Consider the following 22,021-nt stretch of genomic DNA (forward strand, 5'->3'; position numbering starts at 1 on the left):
GCCTCGTAAGGAGGGTGCGGTGGGTCTTCCGGACATTCGTCTCTATTATAAAGCGGCACAGCTACGAGTGTTGGTAGAATGGGCGCAATTAGAATCTGAAAAACATTGGTTACATATGGACCGTAGTGTGACGGGGAGGACCATATGGGACCTATTCTGGAGACCCAAATGTGACAGCCCTAGGAATGCGTATATCAGTACCCCCATTCGCACCACTCTCAAAGTCTGGGACTCAGTGACAAGGGATGACAGGTGGATGACTTTTCCCTCCCCATTTACACCACTTCACTTTAATCCTGCTTTTCCCCCAGCACTACACGAGGGCGCATTTGCGGCGTGGAGAGAGGGAGGCTGTCTTGCCTTAACACACCTTTTCCATAATTTTGATCCTCTCTCTTTCGATAATTGCAAGCAGGACTATGGGATAGGGTACTCGAAAAGATATCACCATGCCCAATTGCTACACTGGGCGCTCACACCTCGGGTACGGGAGGCGGCTACGCGCCCACTCATGAAATTTGAGGCTTTTCTAACTAGGTCCTCTTCGATGAAGGGAGTAATCTCATTCATATATAACTTCCTACATACCACGGCGCTCACACCCCGGCCACGGTATATGTCCATGTGGGAGGGTGTACTTCAACAAGACATCACCGATGAGGAGTGGACTCATTTATGGTCTGACATCTCAAGATTTAACCACTCATTGGTACTCAGGGAGGCCCACATGAAGACTATGTTGCACTGGTACCTACACCCGTCCACACTTTGACAGATCTTTCCCGGCGCCTCCGATAGGTGTTGGAGGGGATGTGGTTTTCTAGGGGACTTTCAGCATATTTGGTGGGATTGCCCTATTATTCGCCCCTTTTGGGAAGAGATTTTAGCTCACATTAAGGAAATGCTGGGTTACCCCATCCCCACATCTATGGCTAGTATCCTTTTGGGTCTACAAGACTCCTCCCTAGAGCATCAGACTAAAGCGGATAAAAAGATCATGTGGCTCAGTATTGAAGTAGCCAAGATTACCTTGGCGGCCGCCTGGAAAAGGAGAGAGGCGCCGGCCATCTCCATTTGGCACTCCCGCTTATGGAAATTACTGAGTCTGGAGTGCATGTCTGATGTTTTTAGGGATGATTTTAAGAACTTTGAGTTTCGGTGGGGTCCTCTGGTCTCCTTCCTCTCACGGGCCTCCCGTCAGCAGTTTGCCCTTCCAGCGTTAGGGCCCTCCATCTTTTTCAACTCTGAGGCCACATTGTTGTAGAAGGTTGTTCTCACTGCCTGCACGTTGCCGCCACCACGGTGGGGGAAGGAAGGGAGCTGTTGGAGAGGGTTTATATTTCTTTCTTTGGCTTTTCCCGCGGGTTGCGCTCAGTAGGAGAGCTCTATGTTTTAAGACTAAGATCACGGCAGATGTCGCCTTCTGACCGGGAGGCGCAGAATCTTACACTTAATGGCAAGAGACTGGATGACATGTAGTGCTAGTGCTTGTCTTCTTCATGGGAAGGATTGCACTGTGAACCCAGTTGATATTAGAAGCTGTAACCTTTAGTAAGCCGCTCTTATTGATGGTGGTTGCAATTATACTAGATCTCTTCATATGTCATGGTCTCCTTTTTTGCTGTGCCATGGAATGCTCTCCCCTGTGAGGGAAGTTGTGCGGGAATGTCGCACTTCACTTGTTAAAATCAATAAACATATCTTTGAAAAAAAAATGTGAATATTGTCAGCTTTTTCCTGCTGACACTTCGGGCAGCGGGGGGTGAGAACCCTTGAAAATTTTGACATCCTAAGAGGGGACCAGTAAACTCTGTGGAGAGAAAAAAGATGATTTCTTTTTAAATTGGCAGCAGATACTATAGAGTGTAGTAAGTCATAAGATACTTGCCATATTTCTTCTGTATTCTCATCTGGCAAGCATTTTCCCCAAAGCTCAATCGGTAAGGTGAAGTCTCTGTCAGCCCAGTCCAACATCATCCGGTATAGATTTGCTGTCTCTTTCTTGTTCCGCTTTCTCTCATGTAGTGCCCTCTCCAGCTCATTTGAGGCACCCACAACTGAGCCAATTGCCTGGCTCCAGCTTCTTATTTGAAGGTATTTGAATTTTGATATTTTTCTTTCTGTGATGTCATTGAACTCATCCCATGATAGCAGGCAGCCCTCCGGCATTAGCTGAGCCCAGCATACTATCCCTGCCAATTTCAATGGAATTGCGAGTACATCTTTAGCCCACTCTGGAGATCCCGGCGAATCCCATATGGGGGCCAGAGTACTATAGTAACCAATTTTCAAAAGCCTTCTGATTTTATACCAGATAGTCGCTGTATCTCTCAGCAGCTTTGAACGAACCTTCTTGAGGATGCGTGGATCACCAAACCTATACATAAAGGCTTGGTCACCTCCTTTAATGTCCCTTAACATTTCTTTAAGCATTTTTCCTGTATCTGAGTCATCTGGCTCGTTCAAGAGCATCTTCCCTGCCCGTAGTAGAAATACCCAGGTGTAGAGCTTCAAGTCGAGTGCACATAGACTCCCTTTATTTTTCTTCCTTCGTAGCTTTTTCTAAGAAATCCTTGTGCCCTTAGCGGCCCAAACAAAAGAATTCATTCTAGCTTGTATTTTCCTTAAAGTCTCCTCCTTAAAGCTATTGGGATATTCTGAAATAGGAATATAAGTTTTGGTAAAAGCATCATTTTCAATATGTTGACTCTGCCTATTAATGTCAAGGGGAGAAACGCCCAGCTTTTTAAGGAGTCTGCAATTTCTTTGTCTATTCTGGATACATTTTTGTCGGTGATATGATCACTATCTTGTGTGATTCTGATACCCAGATACCTTATCTCCCTTTTCAATATAGGAAGTTGGACATTTATGTTCCAGACCATACACTCTGTTTTTGACTGATTGATCTCATAACCAGAAATCTGCCCAAACTGGGAAGCTATGTTATATATTGTTGGAATCGCCTCTACTGGGTCAGATGAATATAGAGATACTTTTTTTCCCCATCTTCGAAACTTGAAGGGAGCTATGCTAGCTTGCTGCCTAAACTTCTCCACCAGAGGCTCGATATAGAGGTTAAAAAGTAAAGGTGAAAAGGGGCAGCCCTGCCTTGTCCTTCTATTAATTGTTACAGCCGCCGAAAGAATGCCATTTACTAATACTCTGACTGTGGGTTTTTGATAAATCAACGAAATAGTCCAGCAAAAATTTTCACCCAGATTACACCTGCCAATACCTGTGCTAAATAAACCCAATTCACGCGATCGAACGCCTTTGTGGCGTCTAATGTTATGATAGCCAGCGGCAATTTATGCAGTGTTGCTATATCTATAGCACCACCCAAATTATGTGTCAAGTACTGCATGCTCTGCCCTCTAACGAAACCTTTTGGATCATTATGAAGAAGCTTTCCTACTGCACCATTTAATCTCTCTGCTAAAATCTTGGCAAAGATCTTGTAGTCAAGATTAAGCAGAGAGATTGGCCTGTAAGAATCACAATGGCTTGGTGGCTTTGATGGTTTTAGAATCAGGACCACCCTTGCCTCGTTCCATGAGGAAGGCGCCTTCCCTCTGTTCTCAAAAATATGAGCAAATAACTTTTGCAGCATAGGGGCAAGGACTGCCGCAAGAACTCTATACAGCTCGGCTGGCAGCCTGTCGGGTCCCGACGCTTTGCCCTTTTTCCCAACCTCGATTGCCTTGGTTATCTCACTTAAACAAATCGTTTTGTTTAGGTTATTGGATTTTTCCTCCTCGAGTTTATTCGGAGAGTATTGATCCAGCCATGAGTGAATCAAGTTGTCTTGTGGAGTTAGATCTTCCTTGTAAACCTGTTCAAAGTGCTTGTAAAAAGCTTCTTCAATATCTTTGGGATTCTCCCAAAATTTTCCAGAGGTCTCACATAAAACTTCTTTTATATTGTTTTTGCTTAGATCCTGTTTGGTTTTCCAGGCTCGGAGCTTACTACTAGATTCTCCATATTCAAAGTGGGCAGCTTACTGCCTCCCACCTTTTCCTCAACCTTGTATTTAGCACCCCCGCTAGTTCTAACTTATATGATAACAAATCCTCCTGAATATCCCCATGAAGCGTTAGCCTCTGGGCTGAGAGATCTTGTTCTAAATTCCGAATTTTTGCCTCTATACCTGCTATCTCAGCCTTGTACTTCCTTTGTCTATTGATTTGTATAGATGTTATCTGACCCCTCAGAAATGCCTTGTATGCATCCCATACCATTACAATTGGAGAAGTTTCTAAATTCTACGCGAAAAAGCTCTCTGTCTCTCCTATCAACTTTTGTACAACTTCATCCTCTAAAAAAATAGTTCTGTCTAGGGTCCATCTTTTAGTACCCTGCATAGTAGGTAGTTTCAATACTAGCGAAACTGGCGAATGATCTGATAAGTGACCTCCTAAGTGTTTATAGTCTATCACCCAGCCTAACAGCTCCCTACTAATCAAGAAAAAATCTAGCCTAGATTTGTGGCCATATTTTTTATTATGGAATGTATACCCCCTTTTAAATCCCATTCTCTTCCGCCATACATCTACCCATCCCATTTGCTGCATTGCACTTGTTAGAAGAGATCTCATCTTGCAATTATGTGGTGACCTATTCTTGTAAGTTCTGTCCAACAGGGGATCTAGCACCAGAATAAAATCTCCAGCGAGAATTAATGAATCCTGAAAAACGAATAACTCTTCCAGCATCTCTCGGAGCGGAACTGGGTCATCCAGGTTGGGTCCATAATAGCCAGCTACTGGTCGGCGGACTGGTGGCCTGTGGAACTTAGGGAGGCACCCAGTCCAAAAAAGCAGGCAAGGAACCAGGGAATTATGATTGATAATAAACTGTCTCTGGTGGATCACGTGAAGACAGTCTCAGGTACATGCTTTGGCATTTCGGTCGATCCCCCTATAGGCCAGAAAGGCCTGTGATCTAGTCCCTAGAGAAAAATGATGGGCTATCCTATCTGATTTAGGGGAGCGTCCGTACTTATGCGAGATCCTGAAAAGATTGCATCCGAACAACTATGCCCCAATTAGATTTGGAAAGAATGGAGATCTCACCGATCGTATAACCACAGAGAGAGGCGTAAAACAGGGGTGTGTACTAGCCCCAACCCTTTTTTGTCTCTTTATAATTGGCCTAGTGGGAAAATTGGCAGCGGGAGGGGACATAGACGCTCCAAAACTAGCAGGCCTCAAGGTACCTGCCTTGATGTTCGCAGATGACACCCTCCTGCTGTGAAAATCACCGATGGGTATTCAAAGGGCTCTGGATATTTTTTTCTATTCTGCAAGAACTGGGGCCTGAAAATAAACACCCAGAAAACAAAATATATGGTGTTCAATACAGGCCACTCAAAGTGTCCTAATCCACAATTAGCCGGGGAATTTTTAGAGAAAGTCTCTGCCTGTGATTATTTGGGCCTAACCCTCAATGAGAAAATGGAGTGGGGTGATCAAATCAGGAAGGTTTGTCTCAAGCTGACGCAAACATCCGGGGGCATTGCGAAACAGAAGAGGAAGTGTGTATGTAAAATGCTGGGGCCAGTGTTGGAAATCTATAAGGCGCAGGTTAGAGGGGCTGCCATGTAGAGAGCTGAATTATGGGGCCATAGGCCAACAGAACAACTTGTAAAGGTCGAAAACTCATTCCTTAGACAGGAGGGTGGGTCTTCCCAATAGCACCACTTGACTCTGCTCCGAACGGACCTGGGCGTGAGCCCAATGGCACAGGAGGTAGCGCTCAGACCCTTACTTTACTGGCAGCTGGTGGGTCTTCCCAATAGCACCACTTAACTCTGCTCCTAATGGACCTGGGTGTGAGCCCAACGGCACAGGAGGTAGCGCTCAGACCCCTACTTTACTGGCACCTCCTATGGAGTACCGCAGAGTTATCCACGTATAAGGAGGAATTGTGGGAGGTGGCTAATATCAGGGGGCAAGCAAAATTACCTGGCTCACCTATATTAAGAACTTCTTTGTAACCATTGTAATGGGAGACCTATGGGATAGCCCGGAAGAAAGCTCTTCGGTAACACCAAGAAAAGTCCTGATAAAAAACTTTAAGGATCATCATCGTAATTTAATCTAGAGGGGCCCCAGGACAGGCACACTTACTACTTCCTTTCTAGATGTCAAATTCCTATACCTTCTAGAAACCGGCATTGATGACATACATCCCTCCCTAGCTAAAAAACTCTACATGCAGTTCTGGCATGGCGTACTCCCCTTATGTGCTGTTACCTATAAGTGGGGGGAAGTCTTACGAAAGATTGCCCATCTTGCAATAACAGCTTGGAGACCGACTTGCATGTGTTGTTTTTCTGCCCTATGTATAAGGCTATAAGGGCTCGTTGGTTAAGACAGCTTTGTAGGAACCTTGGAACTTCCCATTACCTACAGGCCTACAGAATCCTGAAATATGATACCGGCATGCCAATTGTTTATTCTGTCTCCCTTTACTTGTTCTCAATGTGGTGTGCTTGTTGCACAGAAAGTACAAGTTTAAACTGCCCACCCTCTGCACTTTCCAGGACCTGGACACCGCATTTTAATTAGTTTTATCTCAATACATTCGACTTTGCATTTTATGATCCAGATACTTAATGCCTACCAAGCTATTCAATATTTTATCTTATTAACTTTTTAGATGTTCTTATATTTTCTTATGAGTATACAAACAAATTTACATCGATAAACTGTAATGAATTTGTAATTGTTTCATATGTGCTTTTAAGGTCTTGTAGGCCGAAATAAAGTATATTTTGACTTGACTTGAGTTGACCTTAATACAGGCACTGCTAGTTCCTATACTAGACTATGGAAACATACTACTAGTAGGACTGAGGAAGGATCTGTCATCTAGGCTGCAAGTTGTGCAAAACACAGCAGCACGCCTGGCTCTCAAGTAAACGGTTCATACCTGGTCCCTACCTCTTCTGCAAAAATTGCACTGGCTGCCCATTAGGAAGAGCAGTGTTTAAGCTCCTGACTTTTGTGTTTAAAGCACTGCAAGGGACGGGCCGGGCATACCTAAGGAAGACGTTAATTCCTACTGTTCCTGTACGCCAACTAATATTGAGTAATCAGAAACTGCTCTGCCCCTGCAAAATCAGTAAAATCAAAATGGGTGGGCATGCATTCTCTCATCTTGCTCCCTTCCACTGGAACAGACTGTCAGATGAGATCCGAGCCTGCACAACGTTGGTGCAGTTTAAGAAGCAGCTTAAAACATGGATGTTTTAACTACCATATTGTCATAAGTTACCGGTAGTGGGCAGCTAAGGCGCAAGAGATCCCTTTGGGGATGATTTGTTGCGCAATACAAGTGCTAATAATATAAATTATATTTAGGTTTAGTGGAATATTATTCCAAATGTTCAGAAAATAATGGAACCATAACAGATTTACTTAAATGGGGGAATCTGTAGGTTTGGTGTGAAGAGTTCCAATGTGCAGTGGATACAATTAAGTCAGATATTGCTGGAGCTATGCCTTTAAAGCCTAGTGACCCTTCTAATTCACAACATCATCATCACAGATGCCAGTAATGATGGGCTGGGAGCTATATTACAGAAAAGGAAAGATATTAGACAAGAAGTGATTGTGTTTGCCTCTAGAGTATTACATAGGTCAGAATTAACCTATTCTACCTGTGAGAAGGATGCAATGCTGTTATGGTGGGGTACTCCGCATTTCAGAACATTTGTTTGGGGTTCTGTTATTATTATTATGCACTGACCACAAACCCCTATTGGCTTCATTTAATACCAAAGGCGGTGGTAGCGCAACGTCCGGAGTTACCAAAGGGCAATACTGTTTACAAGAGTGTCATTATCGCATGGAGTATGTGACAGGCAGAAAGAACGTGGCAGCAGATTACTTCTCCAGAATGTCATTAAATAATAAAGATGAGTTCAAAATGGAAGATTAAATTGTTGTGTGTAACATGCATCAAGTGCTTGTCGTGACGAATAGTGTAATATCTGAGCAAGAACAGAGGGATGCACTTGAACTTAAAACTGTTTTGTCTCAGGTGAAGAATTGGTTTAGTGGTAATTGGCCAGATGCTACATGTGGGAGAATGGAATTTGGTCCCTACTTTCAAGTAGCAGATGAGTTGAAATGTGAAGAAGGTTTAGTATGGAGAATCGAACAATTATTAGTACTGAGTGTTTACAGTACAAGAGTCTTGATGATGGCTGATGAAGGGCACATGACATGGGAATTCAAGCAATAAAGCGGAGAGTAAGAAAAGAATTTTGGTGGCCAATCATCGACAAGCCTGTGGAGACCGTTGTACACGACTGTGAAACATGTGTTCTGAGCTATGAGTCACGTCTCAAAACACTCACCAGTAATTCCTGTGGAATCTGACTTGTCTCCTTTGATGAAGTTAGTTTTTGACATTGGTTACCCGGTAGCGAGGTATACAAGTTTGCTTTGGTGTTGAATGGCTACATGCCTGAGTGACCTGAAGTTGCTTTTGTTAATGATATAGAAGCCCATACAATTATAGAATTTTTACAAGCAGTGTTTGCAAGAATGGGTTAGCCCAACAAAGTTGAAAAGAAAATGGGATGCAATTGGTTTCAGAAGAAATGTGTTGTTTTTTATCCCAATATGGTATTAAGCATATCTGAGCTTCATCACATTATCACAGGAGTAATGGGTTAGTGGAACATTTCAACTGCACGCTTAAGGATCAATTGCAGCTTGCTTTTGTCAATAAATTGAGCCGGAGGCACGTGGTCAGTGGCATGTGGGTTAGTCGATCAACACCAAATGTGACAACAGGCATCACACCTTTTGTGCAGCTGAGAGAACAAGAACTACCATCCAAATTGAACAGGAATTGGATGGGTCATCACACGGTTGATACTTCCCTGTTGGAAATTGTAGTGGAGGTCTAAAAGAAAGTTCAAAATGCTTAGTGTAACAAAGTAAGTGTTGCTGTAAGGGGGAAGCTGTTGGGTGAGAATAAAGAACTTTGTATACGAGACGAAGGGAAAGTCTAGATACTCTTCTCCAGTGCATCTTCTACGTGTAATGTCTCATGCCGTGCGTGCCAGTGATGGTCATGTCTGGAATAAAGATAGGTTGGCAGTTGTTCCAGGTGACTAGGTTGATGACAAGGTTGATGTTGTGCCTTATTACACGGGAATGTCCACTGATGATTGTAGTTTACAAACTTCATGTTATGCAGGGTTGCCTCCCCCCTCATGTTCAATTGTTTCCAGGTATTTTCTAGACCGATTTAGAGAGTATATTGTTAGATAATCCCGGGTATGCTATCTATTTTACATTAATGTGTTTAGTGTTTACTCCCTTAGTTTTCTCTGTTCTCTCACCCTTGCTAGTGAGTATGTTTTACTTGTTTTCTTCATGGTTTCTGTTTAATATTTATTTTTGAAAGGGGAGGGATGTGTTCAGTTTAGCACCTCAAGGTTCCATGCAACGTGGACCCATAGTGTGCAGTTGTTTACTTTTTTTTCAATTCTTTTTATTAAACAATAAAAGTAACAAAAAGACACATCAGGTGACATATTCATGACTATTTCAAGGTTTTCAATGACATTCCATACATTAAAAATATCATGCAGTTACGACAGTCGATGGATCAAGGGGGTTTGTGTGCCTCCGATTCTTCTTGACGTGCCGGTGCGTCACAGATATCACCCCTGTATTTTTTCCAGGCCTCCCAGACCCTACCCCACTCCCCTGGGCATCCCCTGGCAGAATAGACTGACCTCTCCCTAAACATACACCAGTCTAAGTCCTCCATCCATTTCTCAATCCGGGGTGGCTGGCTGGCTCCCCACAATTGGGCGATATTACGCTTCGCTATCATGAAGGCCAATGTTACCCATTGCTTTTTGTATGCGTCCAGGTCCGTAGGTTCCCAGACGTTCAGAATGCATCTGCGGGTCTCTGGCTGCAATGGTATAGCCAGGACCGCCCGCAGCGTACGATGAACCTCTCCCCAATACGCTTGTACGCTACAACCGTGTCACAGTATATGGGTGAACGTCCCCAGTTCCCCACATCCCCTCTTGCATTCTCCGCTCTCCAAGCGGCCCATACGGACCAGACAGGGCCAGTTACATAGGACCTGTGTAGTATCTTGAGTGTCACCAGTCTAAGCCTCATCTGAATCGCCACCACCCGCGGGGGGGAAACCGCCTCCTGCCAGTCCTCATCATCTAACTCAAAACCATCCTTGTTCCAGCGTCGCCTTATTATGACTAATGGGTCCTCCATGTTATTTATAAGTTTCTTGTGTATCAGAGAGATGGTTTTCTCGGGGAGATGCCCGTCCAGTATTCTGTCTTCAAGGGTAGAGTCATCAGGGAGTGTAGTGCCGCTAGGAATGTGTGTGAGTAACACGTGACGGATTTGGAGATATCGGAAATACAGTCGTTCAATTGATACTGCCGCCTAAGGGAGTCAAATGTGTGTATAGTTCCTTCCCCCAAACATATTTTATGTGCATGATCCCTATAAGGTCCCACTTATCAAATCCCTTGAACTTCCATAAACTTCCCAACCTCTCTGAGTTCCAAAGCGGGGTGGCGAGTGTGAGCTTTCCCTCCCATCTGAGGTGTCTGTAAGCCCCTGCCATACCTGGACGGCATGTGCATGGGTCCCGTGAGCGGAAACCTGCAAGGCCTGGCATACAGCGCTCTAGTATAGTCTCCCCCTGGTAGCTGCCAGCAGTCCATTGCATACCCGGGGCCATCTGGGGGGTCCATATATCACCTGGTTCGCTGCTGCCAATTGGGAGGTGCAGTAATATTTCCTTAGATCCGGCAGTCCTATTCCCCCATCATGCGAGGGAAGGGTAAGTTTGGAGAATGCTATACAAGGTTTACCGTCCCAGAGTAGCTGCCTCTGGAGGGCCTCGATTTCCCGAAAGTAGGACGCGTATAAAAAATGGGGCAAAGCCATCATTTTAAAAAGCACCGCTCTGCCTAACTGGGAGAGCGGCAGAGCCTTCCAATGCACCATGTCACCTCTAAATCGCGTCGGAGGAGGGTCCAGGTAGTTAATGTAGCGGAGCTTCGGGTCAAGCGTGATATAGATACCAAGGTACCTATATCCTACGGGCGCAATCTGTATTGGGCAAGAGTCTGGGACCACTGGCGGGTCGCTCCAAAGAACATATAGTACCGATTTGGACCAGTTTATCGCAAAGCCTGAGTATTTCCCAAAAACAGCCAAAACGTCTAAGAAACAGATTAAGGATCCCCTTGGGTTTGTGAGGTAAAGCAGGATATCGTCTTCGTAAAATGAGATTTTGACCTCCCACTCCGTAGTCCACCGCATACCACGTATCGAACGATCCTGTCGGACCCAGGCCGCCAATGGGTCCAAGGCCAGGGCGAAAAGGAGCAGGGACAGGGGACATTCCCTGTCTGGTGCCCGTGCCCAAGTGGAAGTCGGTGGACCTGAGGTTGTTTACCACCACCCGGGCCATCGGAGCAGAATATAGAAGGCGTATCTAACTCGTGAATTCTGGGCTGAAACCCAGTTTGTCTAACACTGCAAAAAGATAGGACCACTTGACCCTATCGAACGCCATAGGGGCATCCAACGACACCAGAACTGCCGGCTCCTGAATCGTTGGGGTCCTGCCAAGGACCCCATGCAGCCGACGTAGATTGAGGACCGTATTTCGATGTGGCATGATGCCCGATTGATCCGGATGAATGGTAGTAATGACTGTGGCCAACCTTGTTGCCAACAGCTTTGCCAAGACCTTAGGCTCCGCGTTCAGCAGCGAGATAGGCCTGTAAGATGGGCAGCATGTCTAAGGCTCGCCACTTGCTGGTCATACGGAAGTTGCCCCTTGTCCTTGCTTTCTTCAAACATAGAGCGCATAAACGGGGCGAGTCTATTAGACCTCAGTTTGTAAAGCTCTATGGGAATGCCGTTCGGCCCGAGGCCTTCCCGGAGTGTAGTCCTCTGATGGCTTGTGCCACCTCGTCATCTGTGAGTGGGGATCCCAAATAGTCTGGGTTATCATCCGACAACATGGGCATCTGAATATCTCCGATCATCTCCATGTTTTCCGCTACCGTATTCGCACTCGTTGAGCTATATACCCCACGATAGTACTCTGCAAACGTGTCGGCAATAGCCTGCGGGTCTACAATAATACTGGAGTTTTACCCCCGCAACTCTGACACCAGCCTCGATGCCCAATCCCTCTGTTCGAGCCATGCAATCAGTTTACCCGCCTTGTCACCATGCTCATATAATCTGCTCTGAGTCTCTTCGTTCTGCACCCTAGCCCTGAACTCATCTAAGTTTCAGACTGTGAAGACCGTCAGGGGTTACCGCTTGAGATACCTCCCTTTCTAATTTTAGCACTTCCTCTTCCGCCTTTTCCAGGTCAGCCTGCCGTTCCTTCTTTTTCCCTGCGATCAGAGATACTGCCTCTCCCCGAATAACCGTTTTATACGCCTCCCACAAGATTTGCGCCCTGGTTTTCTTGGGAGTACCTGTCTGTGACTACAACTATGCTTTTCTTTGTGGTAGGGTCCCTCAAGTGCCATGGGTTGATAGGGGCTATCCTGCTTGCATTGACATGGTCAAATTCCATTTGGAGCCAAACTGGAGAATGATCCAAGATGCCCCTACCTAAATGTCGCACCTCCCGAAGGGCGTGTGCCTGAGCGACCGGGACCAGAGCGTAGTCTATCATGGACAGGCTGTGATGTGCACAGGATACATGTGTGTATTGCACGCCGTCTGGGTTACGCGCCAGCCTGCTATCTGCTAGCCCCATTGTATCCAGCCCAGCTATCGGGTCGCTACCCCAATACCTGACAATGTACATTAGTCCCAATCGCTGTGCATCTGCTCTCATTCCTGTTCCTGTGGTGCTTTCTCTCCGTCTCGGCCACGCGCCCTGGAGCCACCAGGGGGATGGCTGTTGATCCAGACTGATGCCACCTCCGGATTATCAAAGAACCAAGCTCTCCCGTCAATCTCCACCCTCAGGCACACCGGGAATATCATGGCATATTTGATCCCTTTGTACCGAAGTTTCTTTTTGACCGCTAGGACGTTCCAGCGTTGTTTCTGCACCATTTGAGTGAAGTCAGTGAAGAACGAAATGGTGGCATTCTCGTACTGCAGAGGGGGTCCCAGGCGAGCTGCCTGCAGGATAACGTCTCTGTCCCTGAAGTTTAGTACCCTGGCAATCATTGGGCGTGGCGGCGCACCAGGCTTAGGCCGCCCCCCGGGACATTGTGTGCCCGCTCGATGGTAAAGAAGTTACCCAGACCCTTGGGCTTGAGGTGGGTAAGGATAAGTTCCTCGACAAACAGGTCCGGGGCCAGGCCCTCAGACTTCTCGAGCACCCCCAGTATGCGAACGTTGTTGCGTCGGGCTCTCCCTTCATACTCATCTAGCTTAGGGTTCAGTCGCTTTGCGAGAGGTTTTGAGCTCCCGCACTTCCTGTTGGAGCTCCTCCACATCATCAGTCAAGCTAGCAGTCTTTATATCCAGTGATTTAACCCTCTTGTTTACTTCAGTGAGGTCTGCTCGGATAAGGTTAACTTCAATGGTGACGGTGTCTAGCTTATTGTCCAGCGATCCCATTTTCTGACCCAGGGACGATTTGACCCCGTCTATTACAGCCATGACATCAAGGAGTGACGGGTCAGACAGTGGGCCCGAGGAGTCGACCGCCCCCAACCCCCCCACCCCCCTGTCGGCAGAGGATGCCTCGGATCTGTAGGGGAACCTCTTGGCATCGTGTAGCGGTCCAATTTGTTTGACTGGACCTGTCTTGTCCCCTTGGATATCCTGGGCTGGTGCCTGTCTCTCCAACTCCAGGGTCCAGGTAGGAGGACACAACGCACCACCTCAGCACCGCAAGATCACGACTGCCACAGTGCCCAGCACTATCCGGTCCGCGAAGGAACTAGTGCCCCTGGGGGCCCAGATACCAGCTCTTCTCGAGTCAGGCGGCTGAGTGGTGAGCACCTCTCTGGGGGGGAGGGGGTGCTCCTCTCCTGGGCCCCCTAACAACAGTGCCTGGGCCAGGCATCTGCTTACTGTCTCCGCTCTGCGCCCTCGCGGCTCACCCACTAGCTCTGCAGTCCCCCCCTGGCAAAGGAGTAGCCTCGGGGGGCCATCAATCCCACACACTCAGGGACCCCGGGATCCACAGTGGGTCCAATCGGCAATTGCCCAGCAAGCTATTTGGCCGCTGGGGCACCGGAACCAGCCCTCCAGGGCTCGCGGTGTGTCCCCACCTCTATAGCATGTAGGTGCGAGGGAGGGGGGGGGGAGCGTTCCACCCGCTGCCCCAGCACACCCCCGGGCGTCCCTCAGGATCACCTCACACTCTTCTCCCTCCAAACTGCTCCAGCACTGGCTCCGTTTCACGGTCGTTGTCTGCCACTCTAGGGACTATGCGCAGAGGGGGTGGTCCACCAACACACCCCAACTCGTCCCCTCCGTCTTCAAGACTTCCCAGTAGTTTCTCTCGAGAAGTGGGGCGGGCCGGGGATTTCCGATCCGCGGCCCAATGTTGTTCCACTTCACTCCGGCCTCGACACCGACCCGAGTCCCCGGCTCCAGGCCCCGTACAGACTGGAATTTCACGCTTTCGTGGCTCCGGCCCCCAATGTCGCCGGTGGGCCGGAGTTGCAGCTGGGAGCGTCGCTTCCTTTCTGCTATCGAGCAGTGCGCTCCAATTTCAGGATTTATTTCAGGATATCAGGGCTGGGGGACGGGCACGGAGAAGCTGAGTTCCATCGCGGTCATCTTAGACCGGCATGTGGCTCCTCCCCGGCGTGCAGTTGTTTCTGAAGGGGGTTCAGATAGGAAGAAGTTGTGAGATGCTGGTTGTCACTTACCTCCTGCAAAAAGAACAATTGATTGACAGAATGCAGAACAATGTCATACATTCACCCCAGTATAGAGATCTGGGCATAAATCCATCGTTTTTTTGCTCACCATGCAATTCCAGTTTGGACCCAGGAATATGCAAATCAGTCTTGACCCTGTGCCCACTGGGAACAGTCCAGCCCGAACTGCCAGGCCAGGTCCTCCCTGGACGGGAAACAAGCATCCTAGGACCAGTTTCGGGCTTTCAGCCCTTATCAGCCCGGATAGCTTGTTTCCAGTGGCATGGAGAGCAGGGGACTCACGTCTGAGCATGCCCGTCCCACTCGAGGTGATAAATGCAAAAAGAACAATTGATGGACAGAATGCAGAACAATGTCATACATTCACCCCAGTACAGAGATCTGGGTCTAAATCCATCGTTTTTTTGCTCACCATACAATTCCAGTTTGGACCGAGCCATATGCAAATCAGTCTTGATCTTGTGCCCACTGAGAACAGTACAGCCCGGACTGCTAGGCTAGGTCCTCCCTGGACTGAAAACAAGCATCCTAGGACCGGTTTCAGGCTATGCTCAGACGCGGGTCCCTTGAGGCACAGGGTCAGACTGATTTGTATATGGCCATGTCTGAACTGGGGTGGCGGAATGAGCTAAAGAATGATGATGGATTAAACCCAGATCAGTTGACTGGGGGTGAGTGCTTGCAATGTTCAACACTCCGTCCATCATCCCCTTTGGTTTTGCTTTGTTCGCCCTTAGTTGGCAGGGTATGCTCAGACGTGGGTCCCTTGCTCACTTTGCTACTGGATTCAAGCTAGCCTGGCTGATGATGGCTGATTAGCCAGAAACCGGTCCCAGGATGCTTGTTTCCGGTCCAGGGAAGACATGGCTTGGCAGTTCGGGCTGGACTGTTCCCATAAGGCACAGGGTCAGACTGATTTGCATATGGCAATGTCTGAACAGGGCGGCAGAGTGAGCTAAAGAATGATGATGGATTATACCCAGACCAGTTGACTGGGGGTGAGTGCTTGCAATGTTCAACACTCCGTCCCTCATCCCCTTTGGTTTTACTTTGTTCGTCCTAAGTTGGCAGGGTATGCTCAGACATGGGTCCCTTGCTCACTTTGCCACTGGTTCCAAGCTAGCCTGGCTGATCACAGCTGATTAGCCAGAAGCCGGTCCCAGGATGCTTGTTTCGGGTCCAGGGAAGACATGGCTTGGCAGTTCGGGCTGGACTGTTCCCATGAGACACAGGGTCAGAGTGATTTGCATATGGCCATGTCTGAACTGGGGTGGAGGAGTGAGCTAAAGAATGATGATGGATTAAACCCAGATTAGTTGACTGGGGGTGAGTGCTTGCAATGTTCAACACTCCGTCCATCATCCCCTTTGGTTTCACTTACCTCCTGCCTGGCTCTCAAAATAAATGCCATAATGTAAATTTTGCTGCTGTGTGACATCCTTTCAGTCCAGTAGCACCCAAACCATGCAGCCAATATCACACTTAAACAAATAAAATCATTAGAGTGTTGATCTGTGAGGGCATTACTGTGGGAGACTAATCTAGCTTCAATGACTATTCATTTCCATTTCACAAAAAAATATAGGTACTTGGTAAAGAGGACAAGTAAAGATTGATTCTGGTCTATTGTAGAGTAGATATTACATATGGGGCTAAGCTTATTGAAGACTCAGCTTCATCATAGTCATTAGCTTTAAGGTTATGTTGTTTTTCCAGAGTCGTTCAGCTGTGGGTCAACAATGTCCTCTGGTTGCCAACAGTACTGTTTTGATAGTCTTTGAGCTCAACACTTTTCCTCATAAGGAAATCTAAATGTTGATATTGTTTTTGTTGCCAGACGGTTTTTATTGTTCATTTATTAACCGCAATAGTATTACCAATGTTATGTGGCAGATACCTTTTACCAAAACCCATTATATTTATGGAAAAAACCCAGTGTGTTTATTGAATTAACATGCTTGAGGTGCCCATTATAGTGGAGATTATTAAGGTAGTCCAATCACAGCAACAACTATAAATAGTAGCTCTTATAAGAGAGAGAAAGAAAAATTGAGACGCAAAGTAGTAGAGTGCTTTTGTGTGCCAGACAAACTGTATGTCTTGCACTTTAATTGAACAGACTCATCAACAGCCCACAACCAATAGAGGAAGTAAACACCTTGTCTGCCCCTGCTCATGCTCGTTTTATTGGCTTAGCAGCAGCAAAGGGGTTATAAAAGATGGTTGGTGTCATTTTTTTAAATTTTGCTGTTGGCTTTGTACATATGAGAGAATTTTTACAGAAGTACAAATCTGCATGTCTTTTGCAAATCACAAAATAGCTATACCCTAGAGGGGCATCTTTAATGGGAACACCCACTGTCCACGCATCAAACTATGCCCACTTAGGGGAGACTTATAGATTGAACATCTAAACATCTAAATCATAATTGAACCTTACATTAAAAGGTGTAAGATATATTGAAAAACCTATAAGCCTGATAATTTGGGTTCTAAGCTACAATTTTCTTTTTTTTAATACAGAAACGTTTCATGCAGAACTGGGTAAGTTCGACAAAGCATATAAAACATTATCATGTATTCTATTTTCTTTATCTAATTTCACATACCCTCTCTTCTTTCCTTACGTTTAGAAAGCAGATACATCAAACCTGGTGAATGTGAGTACTATCCATGTAATGGGAGATGTTGTAGCACTCGTGAAGTCAGGAATTACAGGGGTGTATATGTATACACTTGGGATTTTAAACTAGTTATGTGCTGTTGTTGCCTAAATTAATTGGGCACTTATAACTATGTGCTCTAGGAATCTCTTGTATTTTGCAAGAGTTGTTCCCTGGGAGTAAATAAAGTCACATGCTTGCTGGCAGAATTGTTTGGTTATTGGTCTAAGGTTTGATATCCCTTCAGTAGTATCTGAATTTGGATCTTTTAAATCTTACTTTTAATGTTACCTGTCAGGGACTTCATAAAATTACAATAATGCAAAATAATTAAAACCCGGTATGATAAGTGGATAACCTTAATAATCAGACGTTAGATTAAAACTATTGCAGATTGATTTAAGAACGGAAAAAGGAATAGGGATGTGTTACAGGATCTCATATAGCCAGACAGAGCTGTCATGAAGATGACTTACCCAAGCTAGTATGATTGGCTGATCAGTCTGCATTCTCCAGTCCTGGGGTAATGTTTATTCTGGAGCTCAGAAACTAGTGTCAAGAATATATATCTCATACATAAATATTGGTTTATGAATGTCAACAGCCAAACTGATGAGAGAGTGCTTTGTGTCTCTTGGTGGGTATAATCCTATCGCATTTGGTAACAGCACACCATGTCCTTCACATTCCATGGCTTGTTCAAGCTGAGAAAGCCTTCATGCAGCTGTTTCAGCAGGGGCCATTCGATGATGATGTTGCAGTGATTGGGTACAAGCTACATCCAGAGAAAAGGTACATGAGAAGTTTCCAATGCTTTATTTAAAGATAGGAAACTGGAACATATCTAAAGGCTGTTTAATTACTGACAGCCTCATTTAAATGTCAGAGCAGAACTGCAAATAGCTTCATTGTTGGGAACGCTTTCCACTTCAGCACATACTGGTGTCCATGGCATCTAAAAATCATCAGGTTTTTTAAAATTATCGTTTTATTATATAGCAAACAACATAAAAACATCAGATTTAAGGCAGAACTTCAAATCTGCATCTGCTCTCCTTTTAATCCATGTGAACCATGATGGTCCTCAACAAATAATAAGATCTCTCATTTTTTAAGACGTTAGTGTGTTTTTCCTGAAAAAAAGATCCTCTGTTTCGGATGACTGACCTGCTGTCGCGATCGCTCCACGGCGAGAAAAAGAAGAAAAGGCAAAATAGCGCGATCTCTCCAAACGGACTACATGTCCCAGAAGGCAAAGCGGCTCTGGAGAGCAGGAAAGAAGGCTGAGCCTATATAAGCTCCTCCTCTTCAACAGGTCGGCGCTTGACAATTGTTATGGTGGTTTAGGTATTGGCGGATGGTGTTGTCCCCGCCGGATGTATACCGAGAAGAAACCCAGCGCGGACGAAGAGCCTGCGTGGTCAGAGAACATTCAAGCCTACGCCGAAGAAAAGCCTGCGAGGTCAGAGGAGTGGAGAAAACTTCCGACAAGTCGCAAGTATCGCAAAAGAAGGACGGGATCGTTCTTCTTTCCCAGTTTTTTTCTTTCTTTCAAGTTTCCCGCGTATTACGCGTTCTGATTTCATTTATTCCCCAGAAGATCCCAAGTTCCGTAAGATAGAGTTCTTACTTGAGTTCATTGTTATTGTACCCTATCACAACCATATTGTCCCCAAGAGTTATTGAGAACAAGAGTCTACAAAGTAAATTTACTTTTCTGTTTCCGAGAATAGAAGAGCCTCATTTGGAAAATACGCCATTGGAGAAAGTGACGATAACTTTCTCTTCACCTATCCGGTTATCTCGGATTGAGGAACTGCTTGTTAGCATTCAAAGACGAGAGAGTTTAATCTCTGGTAAGTGTCATTACTTGGGGTCAGGGGAGGGAAGTGACCTCAAAGAGACAAGGCACTTATACCTGTCCATTGTCTCTCCACGCTGCAGTCCGTCCCTCAATCGAGTCTTGCGGATCACCCAGACCAAGAAGGCAACATCCAAAACTCCGGCTCTTCTAAAACCTTCTCACCTCCCGGCTTCTCATAATACTCACTCAGAAGGTGATTCACACGTCACCACTGAGTGTGGTGTTTAGACAAGTCGAGGAGACTTTCATCTCATCGTTCCTGCTGGCCCGATTCCTCAGGTTAGTGGCGCGCAACTGTACTTGCGCCGCTTGCAATCCCGACACCTGCTACTGCTTCCAGACTTCCCTGGCGTAGAGAAAAAAACTGACGACAACTGAAGAACACTTCAGTGTGGCAACTGATTAAGTGGAGGTCAGTGTCGCAACTGATTCAGTAAAGGTGATGCTGCCACCAAGTCAACCGCACTTGGTGAGGTCTGCTGTATGCTAAATATCCCCAAACTTCCACCCGCTGGAAGCTTCCTGTTTTCCTGTTATACATATACAGAGGAAAAATGAATCTGTTACCCTGTCTGCATTTATTTTTAAACATAAAAAAGATGGAACAGGTAATTTGATTTTAAAGTAGTAACTCCAGGACTTCTGTTTCCGCTACTGTGAGGGATTGAGTAATTGGCTAATTGGCTGAGGAGGGTGAACCCCTATTTTAGCAACAACCACAATCCTTGTCAGGGTGAAATACAAAAAGTCACAAAATTAACTGGTGCTTAACCCTCTAGTAGCTTGGCACAAAACCAGCCAAGCTTAATTTACAGGCAATTTGTAAAGTATTTTTGTAGCACTCAAACAGTAATAAAGTGAAAATATACCACATGAAAAATCCCACACCAATTCTGAAAAATAGAGTAAAATTTAGTACATTATTTCAAACTATAACTACACAAATCCAATCAGTAGAACCAAAGATATGCTGTTTCAAATATTTAGGTAAGTAGCGTTTAAAAGCACAAAGCACCACTAGCGGTAATCTGGTAATGCGAGACCATGGAAAAGTCACAAGCTGAGGCCATCCGCAATGGAGTGCGTGACAGATATTGGGTCCATGTTAGTCCAGCTGAAAAAGTTATCTCCTCAATGTCCGATGCGAAGATTCCAGTCCACGGTTGCGGTGGCCTCGAGGAGCAGGGAAAGCATCGTGAATGGATGTCACTGTAGCAAGAGCATCCTGTCAGGAGTCGAGGACGGGTGCTGTTTGGAGCTTTGAGTGGCGGTCACCTCGGACTTTCGGTGCTGTAATGAAAAGTGCTAATCTTGTGTTACCGGTCGGCGATGGCGATCTGTGTAGTGTGAAGAGTCAAGTTCACAAGGCCTCAGGACCTGGAGGCACCTCTTGGTGATCAGTGTCTCGCTCTTGCAGAGGTCAGCAGGTCCAGTACAGCAGGTCAGCTTTTCATTCGCAGGCATTTGCAGGGAGGCCTCTGAAGCTTGTTATGTCCCAGTAGCTCTAAACAGGAGGTCAGTCAGCTGACTCTTGAAGTCACATCAGGGAGCCTGAGATGAATGGAGCAGGTCCAGTCATTCAGAATTGTGACTTAAAATCCAACTGTACCATTAGAGAGTGTTTTAAATTACAATTCATTAGAAACCAAACTTGACTTTCCTACCTGTTCCCAATCAAAGGTTAGGACTTATTAAGTGTAATAATGTAACACATTTAAATGCTTTTCACTACCAGGACTTATTAAATTTAAAAGAGCATGTCCAACCTTTTAAATACAATGCACCATGCCCATGGACTGTTTAGAGCCTACCCTAGGATTGACTTTTAGGTAATAAAAAGGAAGACCTAGCAAAGGTTTATTGACCTGGTCGAAATGTTTCAACTGAGACATGTTTTAAAGGTCTACTTAAGTGGGTGGCACCAAGAATTAATTACATTGCTTTCCGCCCACAGTACAAAACATGGTTGCCTTCCACACATGCAAATATATACATCACACTTTAGAGTTCAATAGCTACCCCAAAAAAATGCTGTATGGTAAAAACATGTTATACCATTCCATATCGATAAAATACTTAAGAGAATAAAACCATGTTAAAAAGTCGTCGGGCTACAAGGCATTTAAGCTGGTGAGCTTGCCTTAACACTAAGCCGACTAGTTAGACAACCTAGTGTTTTTCACGAATATCCCAGCTTAGTATTGAATACTGGCCAGTTGCTTTTGTTACATAGCCCATGAGATCACTTAGCAAAAAGAGTATGCTGTATTGTCAAGCTACTCTCTACATAAGACCTTAATTATCTTATTTGGCGTGGCCTGATCATAAACTTTTCAGAGCAGCATAAAATGTTCCAGGTCCTCTCTTTTTCCACAAAGACATTTGACCCACATCGCTACGTTTCTTCTATTCATAGTCGCGCTCAATCACAAGCATTCCCCATTATATTGAGGGTGGCACAACAAGTGCTGAAAGCACACTAAGAGTATTTAATGTACAGCCTTGGAGTACAGTGAGTACCCCTTTGCTAGGGACTTGTAAGTAAATTAAATGAGCCAATTGGGTGAAAGCCAGTGTTACCAACTTTAAAGGAGA

General features: G+C 45.7%; 1 protein-coding gene across 4 annotated transcripts in view; it reads left to right on the forward strand.

Moving 5' to 3' along the window:
* Window positions 1-22,021, forward strand: part of LOC147717708 (E3 ubiquitin-protein ligase TRIM39-like) — a 332,681-nt gene that overhangs the window by 215,641 nt on the left and 95,019 nt on the right. For 2 of the 4 annotated variants that reach the window (XM_086920552.1, XM_086920551.1), the window contains 2 exons: window positions 17,423-17,443; window positions 17,533-17,559. In XM_086920552.1, the coding sequence (XP_086776678.1) occupies window positions 17,423-17,443; window positions 17,533-17,559 (48 nt within the window). Of the gene's footprint in view, window positions 1-4,712; window positions 4,734-17,422; window positions 17,444-17,532; window positions 17,560-22,021 lie in introns of all 4 variants that reach the window. The other 2 variants (XM_086920554.1, XM_086920553.1) reach the window with 2 other exon arrangements.

Source organism: Lissotriton vulgaris, chromosome 5 (assembly GCF_964263255.1).
Source record: "Lissotriton vulgaris chromosome 5, aLisVul1.2, whole genome shotgun sequence".
NCBI lineage: Eukaryota > Metazoa > Chordata > Amphibia > Caudata > Salamandridae > Lissotriton > Lissotriton vulgaris.